General features: G+C 50.7%; 11 protein-coding genes across 11 annotated transcripts; 4 read left to right on the forward strand and 7 right to left on the reverse strand.

Annotated features, from left to right (window-relative positions):
- Positions 1–319: 319 nt before the first annotated feature.
- Positions 320–1,931, forward strand: Z518_01005 (uncharacterized protein; the record flags this gene model as incomplete). Its single annotated transcript, XM_013421606.1, has 5 exons — positions 320–601; positions 653–1,055; positions 1,110–1,337; positions 1,403–1,594; positions 1,645–1,931. The coding sequence occupies 5 exons, from the start codon at positions 320–322 to the stop codon at positions 1,929–1,931; spliced, it is 1,392 nt and encodes a 463-aa protein (XP_013277060.1).
- A 113-nt stretch (positions 1,932–2,044) lies between these two features.
- Z518_01006 (uncharacterized protein) lies at positions 2,045–2,700 on the reverse strand (the record flags this gene model as incomplete). The annotated part of the gene is made up of 2 exons (XM_013421607.1): positions 2,045–2,603; positions 2,672–2,700. 2 exons carry the CDS (start codon positions 2,698–2,700, stop codon positions 2,045–2,047), a joined length of 588 nt encoding a protein of 195 aa, XP_013277061.1.
- A 1,061-nt stretch (positions 2,701–3,761) lies between these two features.
- On the forward strand, positions 3,762–4,529 carry Z518_01007 (uncharacterized protein; the record flags this gene model as incomplete). Its single annotated transcript, XM_013421608.1, has 1 exon — positions 3,762–4,529. The coding sequence occupies one exon, from the start codon at positions 3,762–3,764 to the stop codon at positions 4,527–4,529; it is 768 nt and encodes a 255-aa protein (XP_013277062.1).
- Positions 4,530–4,891: 362 nt separating this feature from the next.
- Positions 4,892–5,723, reverse strand: Z518_01008 (uncharacterized protein; the record flags this gene model as incomplete). Its single annotated transcript, XM_013421609.1, has 2 exons — positions 4,892–5,557; positions 5,610–5,723. The coding sequence occupies 2 exons, from the start codon at positions 5,721–5,723 to the stop codon at positions 4,892–4,894; spliced, it is 780 nt and encodes a 259-aa protein (XP_013277063.1).
- A 334-nt stretch (positions 5,724–6,057) lies between these two features.
- Z518_01009 (uncharacterized protein) lies at positions 6,058–9,351 on the reverse strand (the record flags this gene model as incomplete). The annotated part of the gene is made up of 1 exon (XM_013421610.1): positions 6,058–9,351. The coding sequence occupies one exon, from the start codon at positions 9,349–9,351 to the stop codon at positions 6,058–6,060; it is 3,294 nt and encodes a 1,097-aa protein (XP_013277064.1).
- A 465-nt stretch (positions 9,352–9,816) lies between these two features.
- Z518_01010 (uncharacterized protein) lies at positions 9,817–11,670 on the reverse strand (the record flags this gene model as incomplete). The annotated part of the gene is made up of 3 exons (XM_013421611.1): positions 9,817–9,875; positions 9,931–11,350; positions 11,401–11,670. 3 exons carry the CDS (start codon positions 11,668–11,670, stop codon positions 9,817–9,819), a joined length of 1,749 nt encoding a protein of 582 aa, XP_013277065.1.
- Positions 11,671–12,390: 720 nt separating this feature from the next.
- On the reverse strand, positions 12,391–13,680 carry Z518_01011 (ferrochelatase; the record flags this gene model as incomplete). The annotated part of the gene is made up of 1 exon (XM_013421612.1): positions 12,391–13,680. One exon carries the CDS (start codon positions 13,678–13,680, stop codon positions 12,391–12,393), a length of 1,290 nt encoding a protein of 429 aa, XP_013277066.1.
- Positions 13,681–14,025: 345 nt separating this feature from the next.
- Positions 14,026–16,128, forward strand: Z518_01012 (uncharacterized protein; the record flags this gene model as incomplete). The annotated part of the gene is made up of 2 exons (XM_013421613.1): positions 14,026–15,580; positions 15,641–16,128. The coding sequence occupies 2 exons, from the start codon at positions 14,026–14,028 to the stop codon at positions 16,126–16,128; spliced, it is 2,043 nt and encodes a 680-aa protein (XP_013277067.1).
- Positions 16,129–16,776: 648 nt separating this feature from the next.
- Z518_01013 (uncharacterized protein) lies at positions 16,777–19,080 on the forward strand (the record flags this gene model as incomplete). The annotated part of the gene is made up of 3 exons (XM_013421614.1): positions 16,777–16,811; positions 16,863–16,942; positions 16,997–19,080. 3 exons carry the CDS (start codon positions 16,777–16,779, stop codon positions 19,078–19,080), a joined length of 2,199 nt encoding a protein of 732 aa, XP_013277068.1.
- Positions 19,081–19,964: 884 nt separating this feature from the next.
- Positions 19,965–21,440, reverse strand: Z518_01014 (uncharacterized protein; the record flags this gene model as incomplete). Its single annotated transcript, XM_013421615.1, has 1 exon — positions 19,965–21,440. The coding sequence occupies one exon, from the start codon at positions 21,438–21,440 to the stop codon at positions 19,965–19,967; it is 1,476 nt and encodes a 491-aa protein (XP_013277069.1).
- Positions 21,441–22,938: 1,498 nt separating this feature from the next.
- Positions 22,939–26,640, reverse strand: Z518_01015 (uncharacterized protein; the record flags this gene model as incomplete). The annotated part of the gene is made up of 2 exons (XM_013421616.1): positions 22,939–26,459; positions 26,508–26,640. The coding sequence occupies 2 exons, from the start codon at positions 26,638–26,640 to the stop codon at positions 22,939–22,941; spliced, it is 3,654 nt and encodes a 1,217-aa protein (XP_013277070.1).
- Between the last annotated feature and the right edge of the window lie 415 nt (positions 26,641–27,055).

Genomic DNA, 27,055 nt, shown 5'->3' on the forward strand with positions numbered 1-27,055 from the left:
CCCTTCCTCCTTATTCAGTCTTGCTTTCTCATAGATGGAATCGACGCAAGGAGAAAAGAGTCAACGACTGGAGGATCAGGAAGTGAGTTTGGTGGGCCGACGACAGACCGACAGAGTAACGCTAGTTCCCCATAGACTTAGCCGCCGGCACGAGTGTAAGAAAATCATAATCATCATCAGTCTTGCTTTCCTTTTCTAGACTTCACAATCTATCACCATAGAACTCAAAGAGCAACCCATCTATCCAATATTCTGCCGCACGTAGAGTGGTGGAAAGTTCAGGTGCTGTCCTATTACGGCACCACGCATCATTGCAACCATGGCATCCAAGTTCGTGGTTAATGCGGCCTTTGAGGCTCGTCTACTCCTTCGGCCACCTCGACAGCGCGGTATTTCACCTCGGACCGTCCTCCAACTTGAATACCCTACGCTACAGACTCTCGGCTCCAGATCATACTCAGACTCGACCTCTCTAAAATCTGCTGGATCCCCTGAAGGCTCTCAATCTTCTGGGCCTAAGGATAAGAAATGGTTCTCGTCTGAGACCTGGGATAAGGTCAGGGGCTGGGGTAAAGCTTTGGGCCTAGGCGCAATTGGTATTGTATGCGCAGGTTCCCTCTCTGTGTTAGTTGAAGCGCGCTGATTGCCAAAGACTTTCACAGGATATGTCACCCAGGAGATGTGGAAAAATTGGTACGAAGGATTTCAGAGACGTGCACACGAATCTACACGCGAATCTGCAATCTACGATCAGCTCAAAAAGGGACCGATATTTCGGCGGGCGATTAAATACACTATCCCACGCAAGGGCCTTGTGGAGGAAATAAAAGATATCGTCACACCAACGGAGGAAGATCGTCTTTACTCCCTTATTATCGGAGAGCACGGAACCGGAAAGACAAGCCTGATCAAGCTCGTCGTGAATGGTATGGACGAGCCTAAGGGTGTCGTATATGTCCGTATCCCGAATCGATGCAGCTTAGAAGTCGATGTTGCCAGGGCGATGCAAAAGTCTTTGGGTTGGGGCCTAGATCCGTTGATCGATCCCAGCGAACGTATCTACTGCGGTTCCTTCCAATGAGTATTGCTTGAGGCTAATTGATTCACAGCGGCAACTTTAGAAGAAGTTTTGCAGACTTTTTCCCGTCTCACTACCAAGTACAAGCAGGAGTATGGGAGAGCACCGGTCTTGATAGTCGACAATGCGAACCGACTCGCCCAGAAGCTGCCGGAGCTTCTTGACCTATTCCAGGACTATGCGAAGGACGCTGCTGATGAGGGAACAGCTGTCGTTGTGTATGTGTCAAGTGAAGGCTGGGTACCACGTCGCATGATGGGTAAGTTAATCATGTTGGATGTCTACAGCCTTTTTTATTTATTATATGCTAATTAACTGTTACAGGGAGAAGTTCATGGTCGAGAAGAGGGGAAATCATCGAAATTGGTGATGTGAGCAAAGAGGAAGCTCTACACTACCTCAGACTCCGGAACATCGATGGGGAGCAGGCAGCGCAAATTTATCACCTTGTTGGTGGCCGCATGATACACCTCAAGTTCATCGCAGACAAGCTTGAGAGAAACAGCTTATTTGAAGGTATGTGTACAGCATGCAGAAAACAGGTTTAGTTTCTCACTGCCTTTTAGATACCCGCCAGATGATGCTCAACGACGCCAAAGGACAACTCTTGGATGCTGAAGTTCTTCCTAAACGTCGTTATCACAAGGAGGGAGCGGTAATTATGCGTGAGCTTTTAAAAAAGGGATCCATCTCGTGGGACGCTTTCTATGATCTAGTCGACGCCGACGCCGGCGATAAGTTGTTGGAAGCAAACATATTTGCATTCCACTTGAATTCTCAAGAAATCACCTTTCAGTCGACGGTGATGAAACGGTTTTGCGAGGAAAATTCGGCTCTCTGGCAAGGAAATTAATAAGTCAGACATCGTCAGAGGGGACAAGATGCAGACACCGGACATGGAACTTCTGTGTCAGTCTTGGTCACAGCGCCACAAATCAATCCAAAATGACTTCGGGTCTTCGTACGCTAAACCTCTCCATAGATGGTTTTTGGGAAAAGATCTGCAACCACTCGTCGTTCTTCCAAATGGTGTTCCACCTTTTTAGGCTCCCAGTCGCCTTCATTGAGATCTAGCATGGAGAGATCAAGTTGCTCGTTGATCTCAATTGTGCTGATTGTGTCGAAAAACTGCTGTCGAGAGGCTTTCTTCGCCGAATCGAGTGCTGTCATTTTTGCAGAACGAAGCGCTCTGTCGACTTCCTTGTACATCTGATCGATCTTGGTCCCTTCAGCTTCCGCCTTCCTCAGGGTTCCAGATTCTTTGCGCGCTTCATTGGTTAACCGGTCCCTCCGCTCTCGAAGCTGAACCATCGCCGGGTCGGCCTTAAGAGCGTCAACATCATCTGAATGGAGCTCGGTCGGTGCTCGTAGGTCGGCATATCGACTCATGTGTGACCGCTTTAAACAGAGCCCCGGACGAAGGCGGGCCGAGGAATGCAGCCTGTACGTCACGTTGGACACGTTAATTGATGTACGCTTGATAGATACCAGCGTCCCGATGGGACATAACTTGCTGAAGCTGAGGCTGAGTTGCAACAGCTATAGGTTGTTCGTACCACACCCATCGTTCTGTATCGGGTGAGTGTCACCTACCTTATAGTGCACGCCCTTACCGAGTCCATTTCTTCATCACTTCCCAAATATTTTCTTTCGTGGAGTCTGCATGTGATTTCTTCACAGTACCCTTTTCAGCAAGTCGTCGACGATGTTGTCGATAATGCTCGGCCGAATATTGGGCTGCTGGCCTCTGGTTGAGAGGCTGTACAGCTATACCGCCTTCGGGAAGATCCTCCTTTCCCCAACTCCTTCCCTCTCCCAATAGGAGTAGATGATGCGAAGCCGTTACTGACAAGTAGAATAGGAAAGTCGGATTTAGACATCAAAGTTGGGTAGAGTCGCTGGAGTGCATGAGAGGAGAGCCGATTTTGCGAAGGTCGGACAAGGCCCTTTCTTTCGGTGGCAGTGGGAGGAAATCCAGAGGGACTGTTCCTCCAGGTCCTCGAGGCGTCATGGTCAGGGTAGTGTAGTCAAAGGCGCCCGTCGCTTTCGAGGAGTTGGACGGATCCCTTACTGTTTCTGAAAGGGGGGTACTGTTTCTAGTCCCCAGAGATGGCTGCGTAGTTGCATAGGAAGGCAAGTCAACCTGGGAGAAGACCAGGGTAGCGATCTTGGCATCGAGGGAAGAAACCCTCCCAAAAGCGGCGGCACAGGCCGCCAAATTCGGCGGGAAATTTCCCTGCAACTTGCGTTGAACTGTAGAGCCTTGTCCGCTATCGCTCTCCGTATCAGCTCGTCACGTGTCGCCCGTTATTCTTCTTCTACCGCATCCTTCCATTATATCTGCAACAACTCAAGACCAATAAACTAGACTCAAAAGAAGATTAACCTAAGGGGGGACAGAAGCCAAAATATACACCGTCGCCGAAAAGAGACTGTCCCAGTTCCTCAATATTTCCTTTGAACAAAAGCCTAGAAAGGTGAGCCGACCTTAAGCTGAATGATCGACGTTACACGCAGGTGGAAGTGAGAAGGAAAGGCGTTGAAAAAGGAGAGGGACACCATTCCTGATTCTTCAAGCTCAATTGTCCATGAACACACTTCTCTCTCCTCCCTTTGACCAACCGAGCGCAGCCCAAAATCCTTGAACGCTCCTCCCCCAACCACGACCGAAAAGGATAGCGATATGTCGACACTGTCGTCTACACGACCTACGCACGACAGTGCCGGGAACCCCCTCCCTGCTGTCCTGTGCCTGCATGGCGGCGGCTCCAACTCGACCGTCTTCAAAATTCAATGCCGCCGCCTAATCTGGAACCTGGAGAAACAATTCCGCTTCGTCTTTGCCCAGGCCCCCATCGAAGGTACCCCCGGCCACGGCATGATCCCTGTCTTCGCGTCCTGCGCCCCCTTTTACCGCTGGGTAACACGACGCTTTAAATCTGGCGAAAGCGACGTCGAGCTTACCCCCACAGACGAAATCCAGGCCGTCGACGATATTTTGCTCCGTGTCATGCGGGAGAACGGTGGAATAGAATGCTTCAAGGGCGTCATCGGCTTTTCACAGGGTGCGAGATTGGTATCTGGTTTGCTTCTACGACAGAAACGTGAGGAACGAGATCTGGGGAGTTCGAAATGGAAATTCGCGTTCGGGGTTATGATTGGAGGGCCGTTCCCGCCTATTGCTATGGCAGAAGAAGTTGATGTGAAGGATTACGAGTTGTTGAGGACAGTTCCGACGGTGCACGCGTGGGGGAGGGATGACCATGTCATGGAGGGATGCAAGGCGTTGAAGGAGGCGTGTGAGAGTGACAATTGTTTCCAGATGGATTTTGAGGGTGGGCATCATTTGCCGTTGAAGGATGTAGAGGCCAAAGATCTGTGTGATTTGATCATGGCGGCGTGGTATGCCAGTGGAGGGACCTATAGGATCAGTGCGGATGAGAGATATTAGTGCTGAGATAATGAGATATTGGGTGAAACTAAAAGAGAAAAAGGGGGGGGGGTGTTTGCAGGTTACTGGGCGCGTATATACATGCATGATGAATGATATGACATGATAGATCAGGAGTAGAATATTCCCACGAGCAGCAGATGCTCGTGGGCCTAGATATATACGTAGCTAGTTCGGTAGGATTTAGATTGAGAGAGGCTCTGTGGCTTGTTCCAGAGGTTGTCTAACTGATTGACTGGTCATACACCTACCACTCTCGTCTCAATGGTCATATACCTCCGCATTCTCCATAAACGACCCTCTTCGCATGATCGCGTCTTCACACCTTCTCTTCATCCTCCATCAATCAATTCTTTCATGCATTAATACATCGTCCACCCTCCCGACACATTAATAACTTGGCCACTCACCCAACTGGCCTCGTTGCTCGCCAACCAACTAACCACCCTCGCCACCTCAATACTCTCACCCACCCTCTTCCCCACTGGCGTATTCGCCTTCTGCATCTCGACGATCTCCGTCGGAATCGTATTGAGCATCTCACTCTGAACCGGGCCCGGCGCCACCGCATTCACCGTCGTCCCGTCTCCTCCCAGCTCTGCAGCCCAGGACCTGGTGAATCCCTCCAGCGCAGCCTTCGAGGACGTGTACAAAGACAAACTGGCGAAGCCGGCCCGCCCGCCCACGGACGAAATATTGATAATGCGCGACTGAGGGCGGAGATGCGGTAGAACGGCCTGGGTCATGAAGATAGCTCCACGGATGTTGACGTTGTAGAGGCGCTCGTAGTCCTCTGTGGCGATCTCGGACAGGGACTTAGTCACTTGGAGCGCGGCGTTGTTGACGAGGATATGAATATCAGGGCCGAATGCCGAGGTCGTAGACTTGACGATGTGAGCGGGCGAAGTTATGTCGCCCAGGTCGGCACGGACGTGGATGGCGGAAGCATTGTTGGGAAGGGCTTTGATGTCTGAGACTAGTTTTGCGGCTTTTTCTTCGGATGAGGGTGATATGTATGTTACCACAACCTGAGAGAGTGCATAAGTGATTCGGTCATTGTGTCGATAAATATCCCCTTACTTTTGCACCACGCCGTGCCATATCCATGGCCATATCGGCGCCCAGGCCTCGAGATGAGCCTGTGACAATGGCAACTTTGCCTTCGAGAGTTTGAGCTAGCAGATCTCTTGACATGTTGCGTGCTTGGTGATGGATGATCTCGGCGAGGGAGGGACGTGCAAGGTTGGACGGGTTAGCGGAATCTCTGGCAGGGACGTGGCCTTGTTCTTGTATCGATCCATGGGGGCGGGATACGAGGAAGTTTCAAGAGTATACTAGCATCGATCTGGCAATCGAGATGGCTTTAAGGTGAATCACGTTCAGAAAACAGTCATCGTCATCGGGGGAATGATGTCAATCGGTCGGAGCGGCCGCACAGTCCGCAATTTTCGGACACAGGCATGTCGCCCGCTCTTCAGGGATATCCATCCGTCAGTTTAAACAATTATATACATAAGTAAATCCGTAATTACGTCTCGCTTTCTTCATCCTGGAATCCGTGCCAATCCTCTTCCCATTCAGTCCATTTGGGAAGCAATCCAGAATCAGGTCCAGACACAGCCGTCGGCCGGGTACGAGCCCGATTGAACCATATTCTGCGTGTCAAATACTCTAATTCCGTGTTTGTTTCGAGTGGCTTCTCATTTGACTGGGCCCAGAAGTAACCACTGCTAGTTCGAAGAGTAGCCACCAAGCTGAGAAACCAAGTAAAATCCGATGTCCACTGTAGTTGCCTGCCAGTATCGATCGCTGCCCACAGCGCTTTTGCTGCTGCCTTGACAGAGCCGTTGACAGCTACCACATGAAACCACTTCAGGAAGAGATCATTGTCAAATGGGACTCCTTTTGGGCCCTGGACAAAACCGCTTGCGTGAATCGCCTCGACCAGCATGAGAGCAGACGGTGATTCCTCTGCCGAGACCGTAGCCAGGAGGTATCTGAGCACTGAGTGACTGACGGGAAGACCCTGCTTTTCCCGATGTGCATAGTAGTTTTCGACCGCCCATGTTAACTTCTCATATTCCGGCAACTTGTCTTGGGTGACAGCTTCTGGAAATGATGCCCGAGCTTCCAACGTCTCGTTCCATTTTCGAGCTGACTCAGAGATGCGACGGGTTGTAGAGGAAGCCGTTTTTCGTTCGTCTCCCCGAGAGAAAAAGTTGCCGAAACTAAGCCCGCCTCTGAAGATCTTTCTCAATTTCTCAATCGCGCCCAGTTGGACAGCAATGTCATCTCGGGCACTTGTCAGGGCGCTGGCTCCAACTCCCGGTGTCGCCGACAGAAGACAGAACCGTTTAGCTTCTTCAATCAGTTCATTTATGGTCATCAAAGGAATTTCCTTCGCTGACAATTCGCCTGCCGATGTACGGGCGGATGCAGCACACAATCTGTGACGTAGATCCTCCTCCACAAGGTCGCTCACGAGCTGCCTCAAAGGATGGAGAAATGGCTGTTCACAAGAGCCATGAACGATCAGTTGAAATGCGTCCGCGATTTCCTCACAACTCGCGCCAATATCTCTCAAGGTATGTGCAAGGAGCCACATTCCCTGGCGAGTTTCAAAACCTAACCCCATCCGGGGGAAAGCTTCGCTCATCAGGTATGTCCACTCGGTGGCCAGGTCATAGCGACGCTCCTTCATGCACGTCACTATAATTGTTCTTGATATTAGTCCAGTGGGAACCATGCCAAAGTGCTTGATGGCGTTGACCGCGAAACCGAATGACCGAGTGGCCGAATTCTGGGAAATAAATTCCTCCAGTATGTGATGAAACATGGCCTCGTACTGTTTCAGCATAACTCTGGGAATGCCCGCATCATGTACTTGGCGCAGAATTGCATGCACCATTTCCCAATTCTCCTCGCGCGCAAGCCAAATGGCGTACTTGCTCCAGAGACGTATGGTCTTTTTAATCCCGTACACAGGTTCGAGCTGGTCGAAGAGAATATCGGCTCCATCGATGTCTCTTGAACGCACCATTGCTTGAAGAACAGGCAATACAAGGGTCTCACTCAACTCGAGTCCTCGACGCCTCGCAACACCAAAGATCTTTTCCATTTCTTGAACGCAGGCGGAAGAACTTTGATTCTCGTCGCAAAAGAGGGCCAAATATTTGCTTGACATATCAAATATGTCGACACTGGAATCTTCTTCGTTGGCATGTGTAGGACGCAAAGGGAAAAGGATCTCTTCGACAGAGCTAGATTCCGGATCCATTTCAAGTAGATGCCGTACAAGGTCGAAAACAGGTCGGGTAATGAGACCGGGAACATCAAGGAGGTGCCGATGGATAAGAAATGCTACTTTCGCGGCTGCCCAATCTGGAGGGGTACATCTTTGAGTGTAGTATCTCATGACGGCCAGGGCTCGGCGAAACATGGATGATTCATCAATATTTCGATTTCCTGGCCGTATGAATTTTTGAATGGTCACAAGTCTATTCCAATCAACGATGCCGATGACTTGACCCATAACATGTCTTTGGAGAGAGCTTAGCAATGTTTCGATGAGGACTGTATCCGGAGCGGCTCCCTCCGCATGGTTCAAGAGAGTCAGGAATTCTTGGATCAAAATTTCATTGTCATCGCACACAGCTGATCCGGGCGAAAGCGGAGTGTCCGACGCAGCGCTGTCAAAGTTTTGTTTTGTAGAACGTTGAATAAAGCTCGACAGATCATGGCTAGTCTGTTCCACCAGCTGACTGCGGGGCCTGTTTGACGACACCTTCTGCTTTTTTGGTAATGTCCCCTGCCTTTTTGGCGATACCCTAGTGGCGTGGGTCCATGATCGGGATTCAGAGAGCCCTTGAGGGGGGGATAAATTTTGCAGGTCGAAATACTCTTGTCGTGAAGTCCTTGCGTGATCGATCCGAGGTGGCGGCCTAAAGCACGCCTCCGGCAGTGATGAAGGACTGGATTGATATTTGCCCTGATCTCTGACGAGGAAATTCCTGCCTGGATCGTTATCAAGCTTCGCGCCACTTTGCATTTCATCGAGACCAGGCCTGTCGTCTCCACGGAGGCCGACTTGACCTGGCTCATACGAGCAACTCCAACTCCCATCTGGAGTTTGTCCATCGCCAGCACTCGAAGCTGGCTGCAACCACTTGTGGGCAGGATCTGGGATGCTCTTTGACCCCCACCGATTCGAGTCTGCAGGGCGATCATTTTGGAGACCTGGCGGGATGTTTGTCTTCAGGGGATGTGCACGACGATTCCGAGTGATTTGTTTTTGTGGACTTGTCACAGCAAGCTTCTCGAAGGACAAGCTGTGCACATGCTCTCCCTTCCAGTTTGGCGTATATGAGTTTTCGTTTCGGAGTGGTTTTGATCTTGGATGAGAGCCATATCTCTGGGTGCGTTCAATTTGTTGGAACGACTGTGTTTCGTTTGGACATGTGTCGAAATCCGGGTCTGAAGCGACAGGAACAGCAGCAGTCGAGAAAGACCTGGAGCTCTTCTTCTTCCTCCTCTTTGCATTTCTTGCTTGCAAAGTAAAGTCCTCATTCCGTTCCGCAGCTTCAAACATGTCACGCAGCTGAGCCGCAGCTGTTCCGCTGGATACCGATCGTAATATTCTCTTCGTTTCGACAATTCGTTCAGCCAGTTGAACTCTCCGATATATGTGGTAATTGACCGTCAACGTTGCAATTCCGCATATGCTCCCCAAGGTGCCGGCGATCACGGTGGGAGAGAATAATGCTAAACGACGAAGGGCTCGAAGGGCATTTTTCGACGGAACAAGAGGGGTTTGAGAAGCCATGATGGTGTCATTCCCTCGGGATTTGGAGACCTAGAATAGGTCATCAACTGTAGGAGGTCAATTCGGATGTCGTCGTATTTGATCGAGTTTGAGTTCTGTCATTGACGCCGACGACTTTGCTGTCATACTACCAGCGGCGTTGAAAGCTCTCACAGTGGTATGACGAAAACTGACTGTCCAGCGAAGACAAACTTGCCAAGCTCTGAGCCTCGCGCACAAATGGCGGCAAGCAGACTTACAACTGCCACCTAGGTAGGAGCAGCGAAACGGTTGTCAAGATATGTTAATGTTGAAAAGACGCAAATGGCACTATTTCATTCGAGTCTAATGTCATATCAAATTGACCAAAAAGAATCTTAGGCGGCTCTCCCAACCAACAGTTCCTTTATCGAATCCCCGTAGGAGATCTAAAGTCTATGGGGTCATAGATGTTATAAATTTATACGATACGATCAAGGCTCAAATCTATTCATCAGTATTCCTGTCATCCTCTCCAAGATTTACCGAGGGGTCAGTGAGATATACTAGAGTGGGTTAGAATACGAAATGACTGATATGGCGATAAGGATGAAAACGTACCATGCGGCTTCAAAAACCAGCTGAGAACAAAGACAACAATAAAGATTGAGCCCAAGCAAAGGAAAACAGTGCCTGCGTAGATTCCCACGGTATGACTGTAGATAGGGTTGAAGACAGTGGGAGCAACAACACGCGCTAAAGCATGCAATAGTCCTGACGCACCGAGAACTTGGCCGGTTCGATCGGCGGGAATATGCTTGGTGAGGGAGGATTGTAGAGTAGGTGAGCCAATTCCACCAAGGGATGCAACCATGCCAGAAATGAACATGATCGCGCCGGTCGGAGAGATTGCGTACCCGATATAGCCAAAGAGGTCGAACAGAATTGCGCCGCGAATGATGTTGATGTCAAGCATGTCTGAGCCCTTGTGTCCGGCCGAACGCCGTTGCGCTGGACCGCGGAACACTCTTGTAAGGATAGGTAGGAGCACAGCTAAACCCAGGACTCGACAGATGTTGACCGCGGAAAGATACATGCTCGCGTTGACGGCCGTCCAGCCAAATCGATATTCGGCATAAATGATGATGATCTGCATGGTTCCCATAGCCACACCAAACATCATGGTGTCTATGGCAGCGAGGAGAACTAAATTCCTTCGGAGCGTAGGGCTGGATCCCTCCCCCGTCGGTCGAAGCACCCAGAGAGGCTCAAACAGGTTGTAATTCCTCAATGATGTAATCCAGTCCTTTTCCGGTGCCTCAGCCTTTGCAATATGTCGTTTTTCTCTTGCTAGTAATTGTCGCTCTTTGGACAAAGACTCCGGGACAGCAACGATAATGAACAAGATGAAAAAGATATGGCACCCGAACGCAACATAAAATGCAATCATAACTGTTCCAGTAAGGTCGATGAGACGGCCTGCTAGGATTGGTCCCAGCGCGACTCCAAGGAAGAGGGTTCCGTGGAGATAACCAAAAGCGACATTCCTGCGCTCTGGGGCCGTGCAATCTGATGCATATGAAAACGCCAATGCCATGGCTGTCGTGAAAGAGCCGCAAATGCCATCAAGAAGCCCCCCCAGGAGAATCCAGTAGACAGAGACCTGGCCGGGATTTCTGCCGACGATGATAGTAATAACCTCAGCACTGAGAGCACCCAAAGAGGTGAAGATGATGATTTTCTTCCGGCCAATGCGATCCGAGAGTGAACCCAATTGAGGCGATACAATTGCGGAAAACCCTCCCGACAAGAGATTGTAATATAAATTGAAGTTGGCCACGAGAGACTGCACATGAGCGTCCCTGCATTCGGGTTTCTCCGGACTGAGTTGGGAAGGCAGATACTTGAAATTGGAATCATTTTTGGCTTGATCCGACAAATATTTTTCGCAGATCAGTTCGAGAATAAGATAGGTCTTGGGGACAATGACGCCGCCAAAAGCGAGACAGAATGGGAAAAAGGCAGGAAGGAGCCAGAAAATCTGTAAACATAAGTAAGTTGGCCCCAGTTGGGAACTGATAGGAAGCATACCGAAGGTCTCTTATGCCAGGGTTGACCGGATGATGTATTGGCACCGTTCCACGGTTCATTGATGGCTCTTTCATAGCTCGATCTGCTTCTCGCTTCGGTTGTCCTTGGTGGGCGACGACGACGGGGGCTCATCAAGGGGCTGTTCTCGTCGTCCAACTCATCGTCGTCCCCAACACGGAACTGTGTACCAATACCCGAATCAATGGATAGATCCTGGTGTAAGATCGCTTCCTCTTGAGCCTCCGCGGCGAAGATCTGTTCTTGGTCCATTGAAAGTGGTCGTGAATCGGATAATGCACGTATGGATTATCGTTTCGTCGGAGGAACGGTCTATCTGTTCGTGGGCGGATAAAACAGAGTGGTGCACCGCATCCGTGCGGCAAAGTCTTATCTGAAGTTTGATCTTCAAGGGTGAAGGGGGGATTATCAATCCCAGGCACCAGTGTTTTGATCTGATTTGATTGTAACAACGAAATGCTAGCTGTAGACGTGCGACGTGTCTTGACGTAATCTATGCATTATTTGGAGGACGAGGACGGAGGCGGGAAGACATCGACGCGGGACGAGCATCAAGGATGTTGGTGAAGGAGAAGGACACGGGATACGTCTCATATCAGGAACTGGGCATCCGCCAGTGACTGTAGGGGTATGTCTAGGAGCTGGACCAGGGGATGGGGCAAACTGCCAACTAGCATTCAAGCCTTTCAATGGCTTCGGATTTTGGTAACAAACCACCCTACCTAAAGCCGGTTTATTGAATCAAATTTCCAATCCGAGGGCAGCATGCCAGCGCTGTTCGGGATTCAATGGGATGCCCAAGGGGCCAATCCTGGCACCACCGCCCTTTAGCACAGAGTCGGCACTTGATCCTCCGAGCCCAACATAGATAAAATTCCAAAGTTTGCCGCGTGGCATATTAGTCATAACTTCAAGAGGGACCCGTGAAGTGGTGTTTCGTGCCAGACGGGGTGGTATTTTACACTATTGCTCCTATCTGACAGTTGGGAGTACATTCGCGAGTTCTCCGGCAAAGAATTTCTTCTGCTCCAAACATCTCTCGCTCTTGCATCCCTGACACCTCAAACCCATCTGCCTAGAACAACTTTCGCCGCTCTGCAGGTGTGCATGGGCAATATTTGCCAGCGCCTCAATGAAAATGGGATTCCCATTCAGGCTTTCTGCTCGTTTTACTCCGGGGTGTCCTTTGGCATCTTCATGTAGGACCTCCTTGTCCAACTCATATAGAGTTTCAATATGGTCGCTCGTGAAGGCAATGGGCACCAGAATCAAATCCGTCTGTCCTCGGGCCACATACTCCTTGACCGTGTCACTTGTCTGTGCTCCTAACCATGCAGAAGGTCCCACTTGAGATTGCCAGCAAAGTCGGTATGGGTTGGAGAATTTCAGTCGATTCATGACGGCATGGACCGTTGCAGCCACTTCGGCAGGGTAGGGATCACCTCTATTCACCACACTCATCGGGAGGCTGTGGGCTGAGAATAGCAGCACCACATCTTTCCTCCGTTCTTCGGGGTATTCGGCCAGTTTGGTCTCGATGTTTCTCGCGAATGCTTCGACCAGGCCAGGATGTGTGGGCCAACGATCAATGACACTCCAAGTGATGGTGCCTGGTGGTTGTGGTTCGCCTGTCGCTCTCGTGCCCTCCAATCTGTTTCGCCATTTCCATAACTCATTGAGAGAGCTCCCCGTCGTGGAACAGCTGTATTGTGGATATTGTGTGAATGCCACTGCTCGACCACCTTTGCCACCTCCAAACCCATCCTTCAAAAGTTGCTCGTACATGTGTTCAGTTAAGGGATTCGCATATCGAAAGGCGACATATGGTCGATGGGGCGCAGTCTCGGGTGACAATTTGTCTAGAATCTTGCACATTTCGCTACATTGATACTCGGACCACTTTCGAATCGGTGAGCCTCCTCCTATCTCTGCGTATTGCCTCTGGATCTTGGGGGTTCTTCGGGCGGATATTAGGGGTCCCAGATATGATTGGAGCCGTCCCAAGGGAATCAGATCGCCGTCCGCAAACAATCTGCTCAGAAAGTCTCCCACCTCATCTGTTGTAGACGGTCCACCCATGTTCATGAAAACCATTGCTGTAGGGCCTTTACGTCCCATTGAATTCTGCGTCGCCGAGGGGGCCACAGTGGCCATGCAAGATTTCTGGATCCCATACGGAGGTATTGAGTTATTCGCTGACCGTGCAATCGAGCGGCTCGCCAATTGACGAGAGAGCTGGGATGCCGAGCTGCGCACCGACATTGTGATGATGTTTGCCCGTAGATTTGTCGTTAATGGACCATCGATATTAATTTCAAGGAGATGCAGGGTAGTAGAGGTCGAAACAGGAAAGATATTGAAGCTAGAGGGCTATAGGAGCGCCGCTGAACTTTTGCCCGCAGGGTAAGAAAATGTATGAGCCGACCGGGCGCAGATGGGCAGCGGACCACTCAGCTTTGCTGCAATTCGATTTTTGGGATCATGTGACACCGCGTCTTGGGAACGCGATTGCTTCCATGAGCCCAAATCTTTGCTTCAACCATCCTCAACCATTCCTAGTTTCAATCCAGGTCAATTCAGCATCATTTTGCTTTGATCACGTATAAAATGAGCGAGGATCTGCCGTACAGGTCAAAAGGAGATCTGGATGAAGCTATCGGAAACGAGGATTTCGATGGAGACGACGAAGAAATTGACGAAACCGTGTATAAGACCATCAAGGATGCTGTGCTGTTCGCCATCGAGGTTAACGATTCAATGCTGAAGGTACCAGCAACATCTACCTCAAAGAAGGTTGATAATAGTTCCCCCCTTCTGGCGGCTTTGAAATGTGCATATCACCTCATGCAGCAACGCATCATCTCTGCGCCGAGGGATCTGATAGGAATCCTTCTCTATGGCACGCAAGCATCAAAATTCTATGATGAAGACGAGAACTTCGGAGGCGGCCGGTCTTTCCCCCACTGCTATCTCCTTACAGATCTTGATGTTCCAGAAGCTGAAGATGTGAAGGCCCTGAAAGAATTGATTGAAACCGACGCTCCAGAATCCGCCGAGATCTTCAAACCAGCAGAAGAACCAGTCTCGATGCACAACGTTCTGTTCTGCGCCAATCAAATTTTCCAACAAAAGGCTGCCAATTTCACTTCGCGGAGACTGTTCATCGTCACAGACAATGACGATCCTCACTCATCGAATAAGGGTTCTCGGTCACAAGCCACGGTGAGAGCCAAAGATTTGTATGATCTCGGTGTTATCATAGAACTGTTCCCTATCTCCACTTCCGAACATTCCTTCGACACAAAACTCTTCTACGACGACATAGTGTACAAAGCCTCTCCCTCAGATCCCGAAGCAATTGCCTATAATCCCCCGTCCATTGTCCACGTTGCCGGCTCAAAACTGGCGCCGGGGACAAATGATGGGATCTCGTTATTGCAGTCTCTCTTGTCTGCAATAGCGTCCAAAGTAACGCCGAAGCGAGCACTGTTTTCCTCTGTTCCACTTGAGCTTGCCCCCGATTTTCGGATCTCTGTCAAAGGTTATCTGCTCTACAAACATCAAAAGCCAGCTCGCAGCAGCTACATCTTTCTCGGTGGTGAACGACCACAAATTGCGACCGGATATACAGAGCAGATTGCGGACGAGAATTCCAAACCCATTCAGAAGGCTGATGTCCGTAAGGCTTTCAAATTCGGGGGAGAGCAAATCGTTTTCGCCGAGGAGGAAGTCAAAAAACGACGTTATTTTGGAGACCCAGTCATCCGAGTGATCGGCTTCAAGCCCATGTCCAGATTGCCCCTATGGGCGAACATCAAGAATTCTACATTTCTGTACCCTTCTGAAGAGGACTATATTGGTAGCACACGTGTCTACAGTGCTTTGCATCGCAAACTCTCCAAAGACAAATTATTCGCGCTAACTTGGTTTGTACCAAGACGCAATGCGACACCGGTCATGGCTGCCATGATTCCCACTCTCGCTGGTGAAGTAACCGATGCAAAGTCCAATGCAGCGGGAGTGTCTGCGACCGGCGCTCCTCAAGGCTTACATTTGATACCCTTGCCATTCGCGGATGATGTTCGGCAAAATCCTCCCAGTGCGCATGACGCTCCTCTGCGGGCTCCAGATGAACTGGTCGATGCCATGAGGCCGCTCATCCGTAAGTGTCGCCCGACCCAAATCAGCCTTCCTTTGACCTTTTCTAACCCAGGAATATCAGAGCAACTGAATCTCCCAAAGGGGACATATGATCCATCGAAGTACCCCAATCCTAGCTTGCAGTGGCATTACCGCATCCTACAAGCACTTGCCCTCGACGACGATATCCCAGACCAGCCAGAGGACAAAACAATTCCCAAATTCAGACAGATTGACAAGAGAGTTGGAAACGAGGCCATAGAATGGGGCAAAACATTGGAAAAGGTTTTCCGACAATATCAATCAGAGAACCCTGACACAGTCCCTATCGGTTCGAAGCGGTCTACGAATGGTCAAGCATCAAATCTGGGCGGAGGTAACAAAAAGGTCAAGACAGACACAGGTGATGCTATTAGTGAAGAAGAGGTCAGGAAACTTTGGCAGAAGGGTCAGATTGGAAGTTTGAAAGTTGCTCAGCTGAAGGATTTCTGTGCTCTGAAGAAGATACAAGTGGCGGGGAAAAAAGCGGATTTGGTCGAGCGGATTGAGGGATGGCTCGAGAGTAAATGATGAAAGTAACCCATTACATGGGTTGACATCATTTGACGGCAAACGATACAATTACCCTTCCTCTCTCCCAAAAAAAAAAAGACTTTGAAGACTCAGAAAAACATGACGCTTTAGTCCATATCATCGAAAAATTAGCACGATGTTTGACGTTAAGGCTGTGTGGTCAATCATTGCAATCCCAGTCACATAAGACTGACACTGCACCCAAGATCGGCCAGATTGATTGATCTCCATTCCAGTAGACGGTTTTCCGTACATCATGGATCACCGTAGAGTAACCTCGTAGGAACGCTTTTTGCAGGAACGTTGGCTTTTTTTGCGTTGTTCGATGAGAGAATAAGAACGGAAGTCAAAACTTTTGTGTTTGAGGAAAGCCCTTGATCACGTGCAAGCACCTCGGGATAATTTCCCTTCCCAATTCTTATGACGTTGGAGAGGACTAGACCTTCCAACTGAATCTCCGCTCAGACTCGTGGTTTCAGCATTGGGCTTCTCATACAGGGCATGTGCTCTTTTGTTCAGCGTACGACAACCTCCAAACCTTCTTCCCACACAACTCCATCTTTCCTGATGGCTTTTGATGTCCAGCTGGTCTGATATTTCTTCCACTTCTGCCCTTATTCTCTCTAATACCCTTCAGCCACCAACATGGCCAGAGTCCCCTTTATTGGCCGGCTCTTCTGGTGAGCACCTCCAACAAAGGGCACGAACATTGACTAACCTCGAATCTCCAGGCGGGAGTATTTGGCTTTGGTTGGCTCTCTGATTCTCGTGGCTTTGGAAGTCTTTGTTCGAGTTATCACTCTCGGACTCCGTAAGTATTGAGTATACGGGTTCCCAATCAATGCGCCCCTGACGTATCTTCCAGCTCAACCCATCATTCGCTTCTGTTACAACACCTCCAAGAAATTGTTCAACTATCTGTCTTCTCAAAAGTCAAGACAGGCCCGCTCGCAACGAAAATCCATTTACTCTTCTATTGCAACTGCATCCGATTTCACCGACCTTTGCGCTTTGTACGGATACTATGCTGAGGAACACATCGTTCAAACAGGAGATGGGTATTTACTGGGTGTGCACAGATTACCCTTCCGCAAAGAAGAGGAAGAAACTGGACGACGAGTAAATGCGGGACCGGACTCTATCAGGAAGCCTGTGGTTTACCTCCATCATGGCCTCCTCATGAACAGCGAAGTTTGGGTCTGCCTCACGGAAGAAGAGCGATGCCTGCCCTTCACATTGGTGAATCAGGGATATGATGTTTGGTTGGGTAATAATCGAGGCAATAAATACAGCAAGAAGTCCACCAAGTGCTCGCCCACTTCAACGGGATTCTGGGATTTCTCCATGGACGAGTTTGCTTTCCACGATATCCCAAACACGATTGACTATATCCTCGACACCACATCACAGCTCTCACTCTCCTACATTGGCTTTAGTCAAGGTACCGCACAGGCTTTTGCAACCCTCTCTATCCATCCGGGTTTAAACGATAAAATCAACCTCTTCGTCGCATTGGCTCCGGCCATGTCACCGGCGGGCTTGAGTAACGGCATTGTGGACGCTCTGGTCAAGACCAGTCCGGACGTTCTTTTCCTCGCTTTTGGTCGGAAGTCCATTCTATCGTCGGCAACCATGTGGCAATCCATTCTCTACCCGCCCATCTTCGTCCGGTTGATCGACATATCCCTCTCCTTTCTGTTTGCCTGGTATGGACGAAACATTTCCGTCCAACAAAAGCTTGCAGCATATCCCCACCTCTACAGCTTCACAAGCACCAAGTCGGTCGTGCATTGGTTCCAGATCATTCGAAATAAGTCGTTTCAAATGTACGACGACGATGGTTCGACCAAATTCAGTATCGGAGCCAGCAATCGGTACTACAAAGTGGCCAAGTTTCCCACCCGAAATATCAAAACCCCCATTGTCCTGGTCTATGGCGGTAGTGATTCTCTGATCGATATCCGCGTTATGCTAAAAGAACTTCCACGCCACACCATCGCAACCGAGGTGCCTCATTTTGAGCATCTCGACTTCCTCTGGGCGCAAGACGTCGATACTCTCGTGTTCCCGCACATTTTGGAAGCATTGCGCTACTATGCGCTCGGTCGCACCTCAAATGGAATCCCCAAAGGTCTCGCCCTGTCGATGGCCGACACTGCATACTTGCACAGATGGCAGAACAGTGGAAGCAACACGACCTGCTCAGAGGATGAGGGCGGGTATTCAGATTTTGACGGTGCAAACGACACACCACGCACTCCCAAGATGAAATCCTACGCCCAGCAGCAGCGCGAGCGACAGTATCAATCTCCGTATCGGCTTCGATTTGGAGGTCGGCCGGTGTCTGCATCCTCGCCATCCGCTACCATGAATGGGACCGAGCAGATTTATAAGCCCTCCAAGTGTGAGGCACAGGCTATGAACGAAGGAGATGGACTCAAGAATCACAATTACGCAATGGATCTAGACCGGTCTCCCTCGACAGATACATCGAACCCCGAAGCATCCAACGACTTTGGGCCTGCCATCTCCACTTCGCGACCTTTACATGCGGGCCCCAGCCCTTCTGGTTTAGCATCACCTTCTACGTCCGCGTCAGCGTCCGGCGCACGAATAACACTAACAGGCTCTTCAGAACCTGTCCACCGAACCCCGACGGCGAACACGAGCGCGTTACGCTCTATTGACGGTGAAAATGCAAGCTTCGAACCCAGACCGTCGGCTTCTGCTTGGCCTTCGGGACCTGACTCTGGCTCGGGTGCGGGTGCGGGTATGGGTGCGAGTGTGGGTGTGGCTGTCTTTCCCCCGACTCCTGCATCTTCGTCTACAGCAATAGCTGACTCGACGTCGGACCGAACAAGTCCCGCACGCCAGGATCGACCTGCATTCACAGCGCAGGGGATCCGAGTTGGCAGCTCGAGACCGAGTGTTTCTGCTCATACGAACTGAGCCATTGGCCTCGACCTCGACTTGGAAGTAGGGCCCTGTTAAGGTTACGGTCGTAAGATGTCGGGGGGAATAGAAAGGAGGGGGAGAGGGGAGAAATATGAGCTAGGAAACGAGCACATAAAGCCTCGCGGAAAAGGGAGGTGAGATAGACGGAACTTATTCTGAGGGACACGGGATAAAAGGAGACTTAGGGGGGAGGTTGTCGTCTGCCAACAAAGCTCCTTTTCTAGAGGTAGGAGTACTAGTACCCTATATAACTAATCATGATTCAATCCAACCCGTGACGCAGGCTGCAGTACTATGAATCGAATTTTTGGGTTTTGATGGTCATGAATTTTTGGTTTTAATTGACACCAAGGCGTATCCATCAAACCACAATGGATGTATTAATGGATAGTCCTCAACCTCCTCGCATAATATTCCCGAGGTGCCGCTTGCCTCAACTCGACGTGAATCTTGCAACTTTCTGCCCTATTCCAATTCGAAAGACATAGTCCACCAGTCCCAACCAAACGTGTTGTAGTACCATACAAGTGCGCCGAAAACCGAAGACCTCTAACCTGTAGGCTTGCGTCCAATGCAATGCGAAGGAGACAATAAAGCAATAACGCCGTGCACACGGACAGACTGAAAGACTGACGCCGAAACTTGGATCGTATCTAAACCAAAATCAAGTGTCGTGGATTCGTCAAGATAGTTCTCTCACACCCAAAAAATTTCCTCGGCTATTGCTGATGTATGTTCATGGTTCCCATTTGTCGGCGTTTTTATTGTGCATTTGCAAAATTCTTCGAGGTTGAGGTATGTACAGAGTGAAAGTAAGGATGTATCCTGCAGATTTGTACACGTATCGAAACGAGTTGAAGAAAGTCCAACGACAGTCATCATAGAGCCAATACGGCCACTGCCACTGCGAAGACGGCGCCCATCGATGATCCGAAGGGAATGCTCTTGCCGAGAGATGCGGCATTTGCTGTGTCTGTTGGGTCCGAGAATCCTGTGACTGTTGCGGTTGCAGCTCCGGCTCCGAGTCTCGCACCGCCTGTGGCTCCGGCGACGTCGGTGACCGGGTTGGCTACCGGGCTGGCGTTGGGAACGGAATCCGTGCCGGTGGTGATTTCTTGGATGTTGTCGGAGGTCGAGTTGAAGACGGTCTGGGCAAGAGAGATCTCATTGTTGGCGAGATCGTAGACGACGTAGGCAGAGCGCAGGAATGTGTCACCTAGGAGAGCAGTTCCGCCTAGGGTGGGAGCAATGCCGAAAAGGCAAGCCTCCTCGCCATTGGTGAAGGTGAGTGGTTGGCCAAAGTTATTGGTACCGGCATTGAGGAAGAGCTCATTGTATGGCACGCTGATGGTCTGGCCAGAGAAATCGAAATCGAGAGTCGCATCTGATGATGCGAGACTGCATTCGGCGTAAGCGGCGCCCACGTCGGGCTGGTACACGGCTTGCACTTGGTTGTAGATTTCCTGAGTGATGTCGTCGGGGAGATAGGACAAGGTAGAGCCCGAGTCGAGAAGGACACCGGCTGGAAGTGAGCTGGAGGATGACAGGTCGGTTCCCGCCACGGTCATGCCGGTCAAAGCCACAACCAATTCGTAGTATCCGCCATAAGTTTGGATAATGGGCATGGTGGCCAGGTCGCCTTCGTATTTTTCAGTGTTGACACCACCGAACAGGATTTCACCGGTAGATGCGTCCAAATCGTTCAACCACAAACTGTAGGCGTTGGAAGCAATCAAGCTTGCGTTGACAAGCGCTTCGGGAAGGTTGGGATAGGGATCGAGTCCGGCACGGTTGACTTGGACCTCGTTGGAGGCATAGCCAATGCCCAGGACCCCTTGTTGAGAGGACGAAGTCTCACCGATGCCGAATTGGAAGTCGTTCAAAGTGTGGCCGCCAAAGTGCAGAGTGTCTGTGACATAGTCACCGATGGCACCGGAGCCGTCGACATAAGAGATATTGAATTCGTCGTTGACGAATTTGTAGGTGGAAGAAGCCGAAGGATCGTACGTGCCACCTTCGCATGGATTGGTGGCGGAAGAACAGAAGGATGAATCGGGGGTGTTCACCCACAGATCTGAACTGCCCGTGTCGATATGTAACCGGAGGCTTTGTTCGGGGGTTCCCAGACTGAGGTTCGCATAATAAAGACTCTCTTCGTTGTCCAATGTCTGTTCTACCGTCCCTTGTCGTTTTCTGAGTCGAGATTGCTCATGAGCAAGAATATCTGGGATGTTTCTTCTTTCAATGGGGAGACTGATAACCCGAGGGTTGGAGGATCGAGGAGCCAGGTGGATGGCGGAAACTAGGGGTGCGGTCAAGGCTGCCACAGCGGCCACAGCCGTCGAAGATCTCATTTCGGAGTGCTGTCTTCAAGCAAGCAGAAAGGACCGTGGGCACAAGTATGTTCCGGTAGCACAGACGAAAAGCGCGCCGGCGTGGAGGGCGAGGGTACGAGAGGAAGTCTATGGGCCGGTGACCGTGGATATCTGTTAGTACGGCTGAAGAGAGTGACTGTAGGAGGCAAGAAAACCCAAGGGTGAATGAGGAAGTCAGTTAAGAGGGGAAAACAAGGAACGAGGGTCCGGAAGAGGTGTAAGTAGCAACTAGTAGTCGTCAGGACGTCGTAGTAGAAATTCTATGTACGGAGTCAGCATCATCAGCTTGCGACGACGGAGGATGGATTGGCGGAGGGCTGATGGATTGTCAACATGGCGCAGCAGAGTTTGAGATGCCATGCCTGCGAGGTCATTGGCTCCTCGGGCGGCGAAGACGGAAAACGATGCAACGGAGCCGAGAAATTGAAGGAGATGACGCAGGCTAGGGCATCACAAAGGGTACCAACAGCGCACCAGGCTACTTGGCCCTAGCTTGGACTTTTGCAAGTACTGACGCGGCCCGGCAGACGACGGGAGAAGATGAAGTGATCCTGAGAGCAAACAAAAATGTTGAGCCCATATGATATGTACCTGAGTACTACAGTTCGAGACCTCGTAACCTGTATACTGATGGCCGAGTTGTGTTCGATGAGGCTGCCCTTAGGCGAAATAGGCGAGGGCTTTTTTCATCTGGATCAGGCTTTGTTAGGCGTCTGACTGCTAAAATTGGGATATACTCTCCTATCTCGTTCACAATACGACATCAGATCCTTGGCGGTGATTGGTCAACATCGCGACCGCCACTGCCACAAACCGCAGCCTCTCACTTGGGCCTCATCCGGCATCTACCCTTTGACGAGATTACAGCCCATCCTTCTGAATAGAGGATATTGTCACAGCCTATCCAGTATCATCCTGGCATCGTCCTCCTTATAACGTCTCCGAAACACCATCAATAAAATATACTGTAGGGTGTAAAACCACCCAAAGCCCGCCTAGCGAGACGCTGAGTACTCGTAATCCGGCAAATCTATAATCCTATGATTACATAATCCTTTTCTCTGATTGGATGACCCCATCAGATCCAATCCATGGACCACCTCGAGCGGGTGCTGAACACGTGATCATTCGCACGTGATCAAAGTGCGATTAACTGGAGTCCTTAACTAGACCCGTTTAACAAACCCCCATCGGATCCAGTCTACGGCCCCTCTCCGGGGGGGAGGATTAACTAGAGCATTTAACTGGATATTCGACCACATTCTTTGATCGCAGATACATGGAAGTCCTGATTGAACGAGCTGGGAAATCAGTCGAATCGATCCTACCACCTCGTGGACGCTGTTTGACTGTGAAGAGCTCTCCCTTCCGTTAAAGCGGCCTTCGCTCACTCTAGGATCGAACTGGATTTGGCAAATAGGATTTTCGTTCGCGAGCAATCTAGGTGGTCGTATTCTACGTACACCCGCATCAATTATCAAAGAACATATCCGCCGCATCCCACATTCCCCCAATGTCGGATCGGTCGCGTGTCTTCTAACTCGACGCACCACCACAGTATCTCTTTGGCCTTGTCCATCTCCCCGCCCAGTTCATGTGCCCTCGCCAATGCAAACCACGCTTCTGAATTGTCCCATCCCGTTCCCAGCTTCGTCAGCGTCGACAACAGGCCATAAGCCCGGTCTCGAGCTGCTAGCCGATTCAGATTCTCGGGCGTTTTCTTAAGGTCATCATCTTTCACAGGATGTGATGGCGTGGTCGGGGTGGGATTTGCTGTATGAGGAGGTGCCGCGTCAACATCAAACAACCCGTTAACTGCCGCTCCCTCAGATATTCGGCTCCAGTCTCGTCTGTGCGTCCTTCTCTTCTCTTCCTGAACCCCCTCCGCGCTCCCTTTGCCATTATCGGCTCTCTTCCCCAGTTCCACTTTGCGTTCGTAGTAATCCAGGAGGACATTGCTGAGTCCTACGATACCTCCCGCATGGTCGGCGAAGTGCATGAGACATTGCTCGTACTGATCCACCGCCTCCCTCACGCCGTCAGAAGTAACCTGGCCCTCCTTTTCCTCACGTGCCCGAGCAATTGCCATCAGGAGCTCCGCTCGTTCGCAGTACACGTCAGCCCAAAGTTCGTCTGAACTTTTGCCTCTGCCTCCCCATCCACTGTCGCCGAATGCCCGCGCTGAGCTCTCGACGCTGGCAACCATCCCCTCAACCTTCATGGCCACCTTTGCGGCCTCGTCGCATGCCTCACGCGAGTCGTCAAACATATTGGCGCGTCGGTATAGTGTGGCGATAATCAGCCAGATCTTGACCAGGAGACTCAGTGCATGTCTCTGGGACGCTGATTTGGAAAAGCGAGGTCCTGGATCTGTTCGAGTCGTGCTTGAATCAACAACTGGCAGCCGCACATCTTGCTCCGGTGGTTGATCCTGATGCTGGGCCGGTGGTGGTATCTTGTCGTGTGCGTCAAGATTGTGCGGAACCTTATTCAAGGGCTGTTTGGCCTCGGCGCTCGAGTCGTGATTGGCAGATACAGGTAAAGCTGGTACATCTTGCGACGGGATCGTTTCCAATTCCGGATTCCCCTTCTCTGCTGTCTGATCGGAGGCTTGGGCCATCTCTGGAGTCGTCCCCAAGGATTTATCATTGTTGGTTTCTTTCCGCACTCGACTCTGTGATCGCGACAGGCGCCGTCTTGACCCTTGCTTGTGCAGGGCTCCGGAAAAATGCCGTTTGTCCTCTCCGGAGTGTTCATGAGAGTGTCGAAATATTCGATGCTTGTGCGGCGATGGTTTTTCATCCTCATTCGTAACGTGAATGGTTGGTGCTTGGGTTGTTTGGGTGGCTTGGGTAGCTTTGGTACTGGGCCGCCTCAGCTCCTCTGCGATGGATGGTGTTTCATTTATTTTCTGTCCCTTCGTTGACTCACTGGAGCGACCTATCCTTTTCCGAGAGAAGAGACTATCTCGAAGGCTCTTCACTGTACCAGCCGAGCTTTTGGGTGGTTGTGCGACCTTCGTTCTCGATCTTTCCTCATTCAAAGTCAGAGCTCCATATCGCTCAAATAGCCGAGAGTAAAGGGCTAGCAACTCATTGCTGCTGTTCACCGCGTGTTCGGGTCCTTCAATGAGTTCTGTCAGCGCAAGATCGGTAATTCGAATTTCAATGATCTTTTGCAATTCATCGCATTCCATGTCGTCCACCAGTCCTGTCTTCCGGGTTCCCGTGCTCTGCTTCTCCCCCATACCGGAAGCCCCGGGGGCATGACCAAATATTATTTCCGGGGGGGAGAATTGTTCGAATGCTGCAACGCAACTCTGGCCTGCAATCTCAAAACTCTGCCTCGATGTCAGCAGAAGAGCTAACAGGTGCCAAAATGGTATTAGCTGTCGTTGTATCCGATAAGTATTATCTTCTTGATCTTTTGCGGCACCACATGCCAGGGCTTTCTTCACAATCGAAATCGCCTGGTCAATGTCACGCGTCTCGGCGAGCAACCGACCTAGCGCGTATAAGGTTTTCAGCAGCTGCTCTGGAGGCAATTTCTGCGCCGCAGCTTTCTGGAGGAATTCGACCGCCTCGGACTGCAGGGTCGATCGATTCTCACTAAAGGGTGTCCACCTTGCCCAATGCGACTTTCCCACACCAATGGCTCGATAAACAATTTCCAGCAGATCTGCCGGTAAAGATGGCAGTGTTGGTTTGCTGGCGGCGGCATCTCCGTTGGTATGTCCTAATCCGTTCGGCGTTGAATCTGGCAAACGGGGCTCAAGCTCTTCGAGAAGGTCTTCGAGTTTGAGACACAATTCATACGCTTTCTCCGCTTCAGACCGACGTCCAAATGAACAGAGTCCTTCAATCCCTTCGGAGATTGTTCGCAGAAAGAGATCGTCGCCGTCCCAGTCGGTCGCCGGGCCCTTGGATTTGGCAGCTCGTGCCCTCGCGCGGTCAATGAGTTCTATGTAGGTGTCAAGAGCATGGTAAGCGAGGTCGAAATCTGTCAAGGACTTGTGCACTTGAAACAATCGTCTCAAGATAAGAGTCGAGTGGAAGGTCTTGGTCGCAGCGCGGTAGAGCATATCGAGAACGTTTCTGCCCACCGCATTGCGACCGCCTTCTCCGAGATCCGAATCCGACCAGTCTGGCCCACATAGAATCTTCCAGTTGCTAATGACTTCTTCCACCCATCCTTCGATGGTAGTATTAGATTCATTTGCTCTGGGAAATCGAGCTTGTCTCAGGAGCTCACTTTCGTAGGAAGTTTCAACTCGACGAAGCTCGGTGGCCAACTCAGGTCGACTAATGGAGATGTTCATGGTACTTCCTGGAGTCTGATGCAAGATGCTTGACATGAATCGATAATAGGCCCTCCACATGACAAGCTTAGAGAGATGTCCGGGCCCATTCCCGTAAGTTGAGGCTGAAACGTCCTGGTTCTTCACAGCCAGCGCGGCCCAGTGGCGGAATGCCTGGAGTCTGAATGGGGCAGTCTTGTCGTCACTGAGAGGAACAGTAGATCCAGTCTGCTGTTTCTGGCCTAATGCTACTTGACCAAGGAGCTGTTGTGCCCAGTACAGGAGCTGTGGAGTGGAAACGACCAGGCTGCGATTTGAGTCCATCCATGGCAGAATTGAATCGTGAAGTTCTCCTTTTTGCTCCTCTTTTCCTGCCTGGCCGAACAACATCCCCCTTATGTAAGTTGCCTTGACCACGCAAATCTTTGTCCACATCGAAGTGGCATCGGAGGCGGCTCGAGCGGGTTCAAAGGTTACGGAGGGAACTGAACGATCAGGTTGTGGCGGGCCAACCCAACGTGCCCATAGAAGAGACGTCTGGCCTTGCACTACCTCTTCAAAAGGCTGCTCACTGGTACGCAGTTCGGTTTCGAGGAGGGAGATCTGGGCGTCTGGAATGGGGGGAGTGCTGCTAGGTCTTCGACTTGCTGAAATTGCATAGTTGGCGATTTCACCTTCGATTTTGGCGACCTGGATTAAGACTATATCGAATGTCAACACTGAACAAGTTGTGGTCTCGAGAAGCATACATTTCCTGTCTGGAGCATGCTTTGTGACTTTCCTCACAAGCTCGGGAAGTTCGTGCCAATTTCCCGCGATACGCGCGGCATCAAGTGAGCTGATGTATCGCTGGGCCTTTTCATGGTGTGCCTGGTCTCCCATCAGCCGGCCGATTCATAGATGGCAGTGGAACAAGGGGGCGAGGTGAGTACACTCATTGTGGCCGATACGGAGACGGTCTCGCGCTGTTAACTCATGAAGTAGGTGTCATGGTTGTGAGGTCGTGGCTGTGGCTCCATGGACGCGTATGAACTGGCCGAGTTCACGATCAAGAGACGTACGGTCTTATAAAAGTAACGTGTATTGTGTAGTGTGCCTGCCGATGCAGTCATCGGTGCAACTTCGGTGCAGGGCCTCACCAGCAATTGGGCCAGTCGCAGCGCTTCCCTTTAAAAAAAAAAAAAAATTATAAATCCGTTGACACATGTGTTGGTATTCGCTTTTCATACACTGTGAGGTCTACGCCCTCAACATACACCCAGTCGAAAGACCTGGGTCCGTTTCCCGTCCTCTTTAT

The sequence above is a fragment of the Rhinocladiella mackenziei genome (assembly GCF_000835555.1).
Source record: "Rhinocladiella mackenziei CBS 650.93 unplaced genomic scaffold supercont1.1, whole genome shotgun sequence".
NCBI classification, from domain to species: domain Eukaryota; kingdom Fungi; phylum Ascomycota; class Eurotiomycetes; order Chaetothyriales; family Herpotrichiellaceae; genus Rhinocladiella; species Rhinocladiella mackenziei.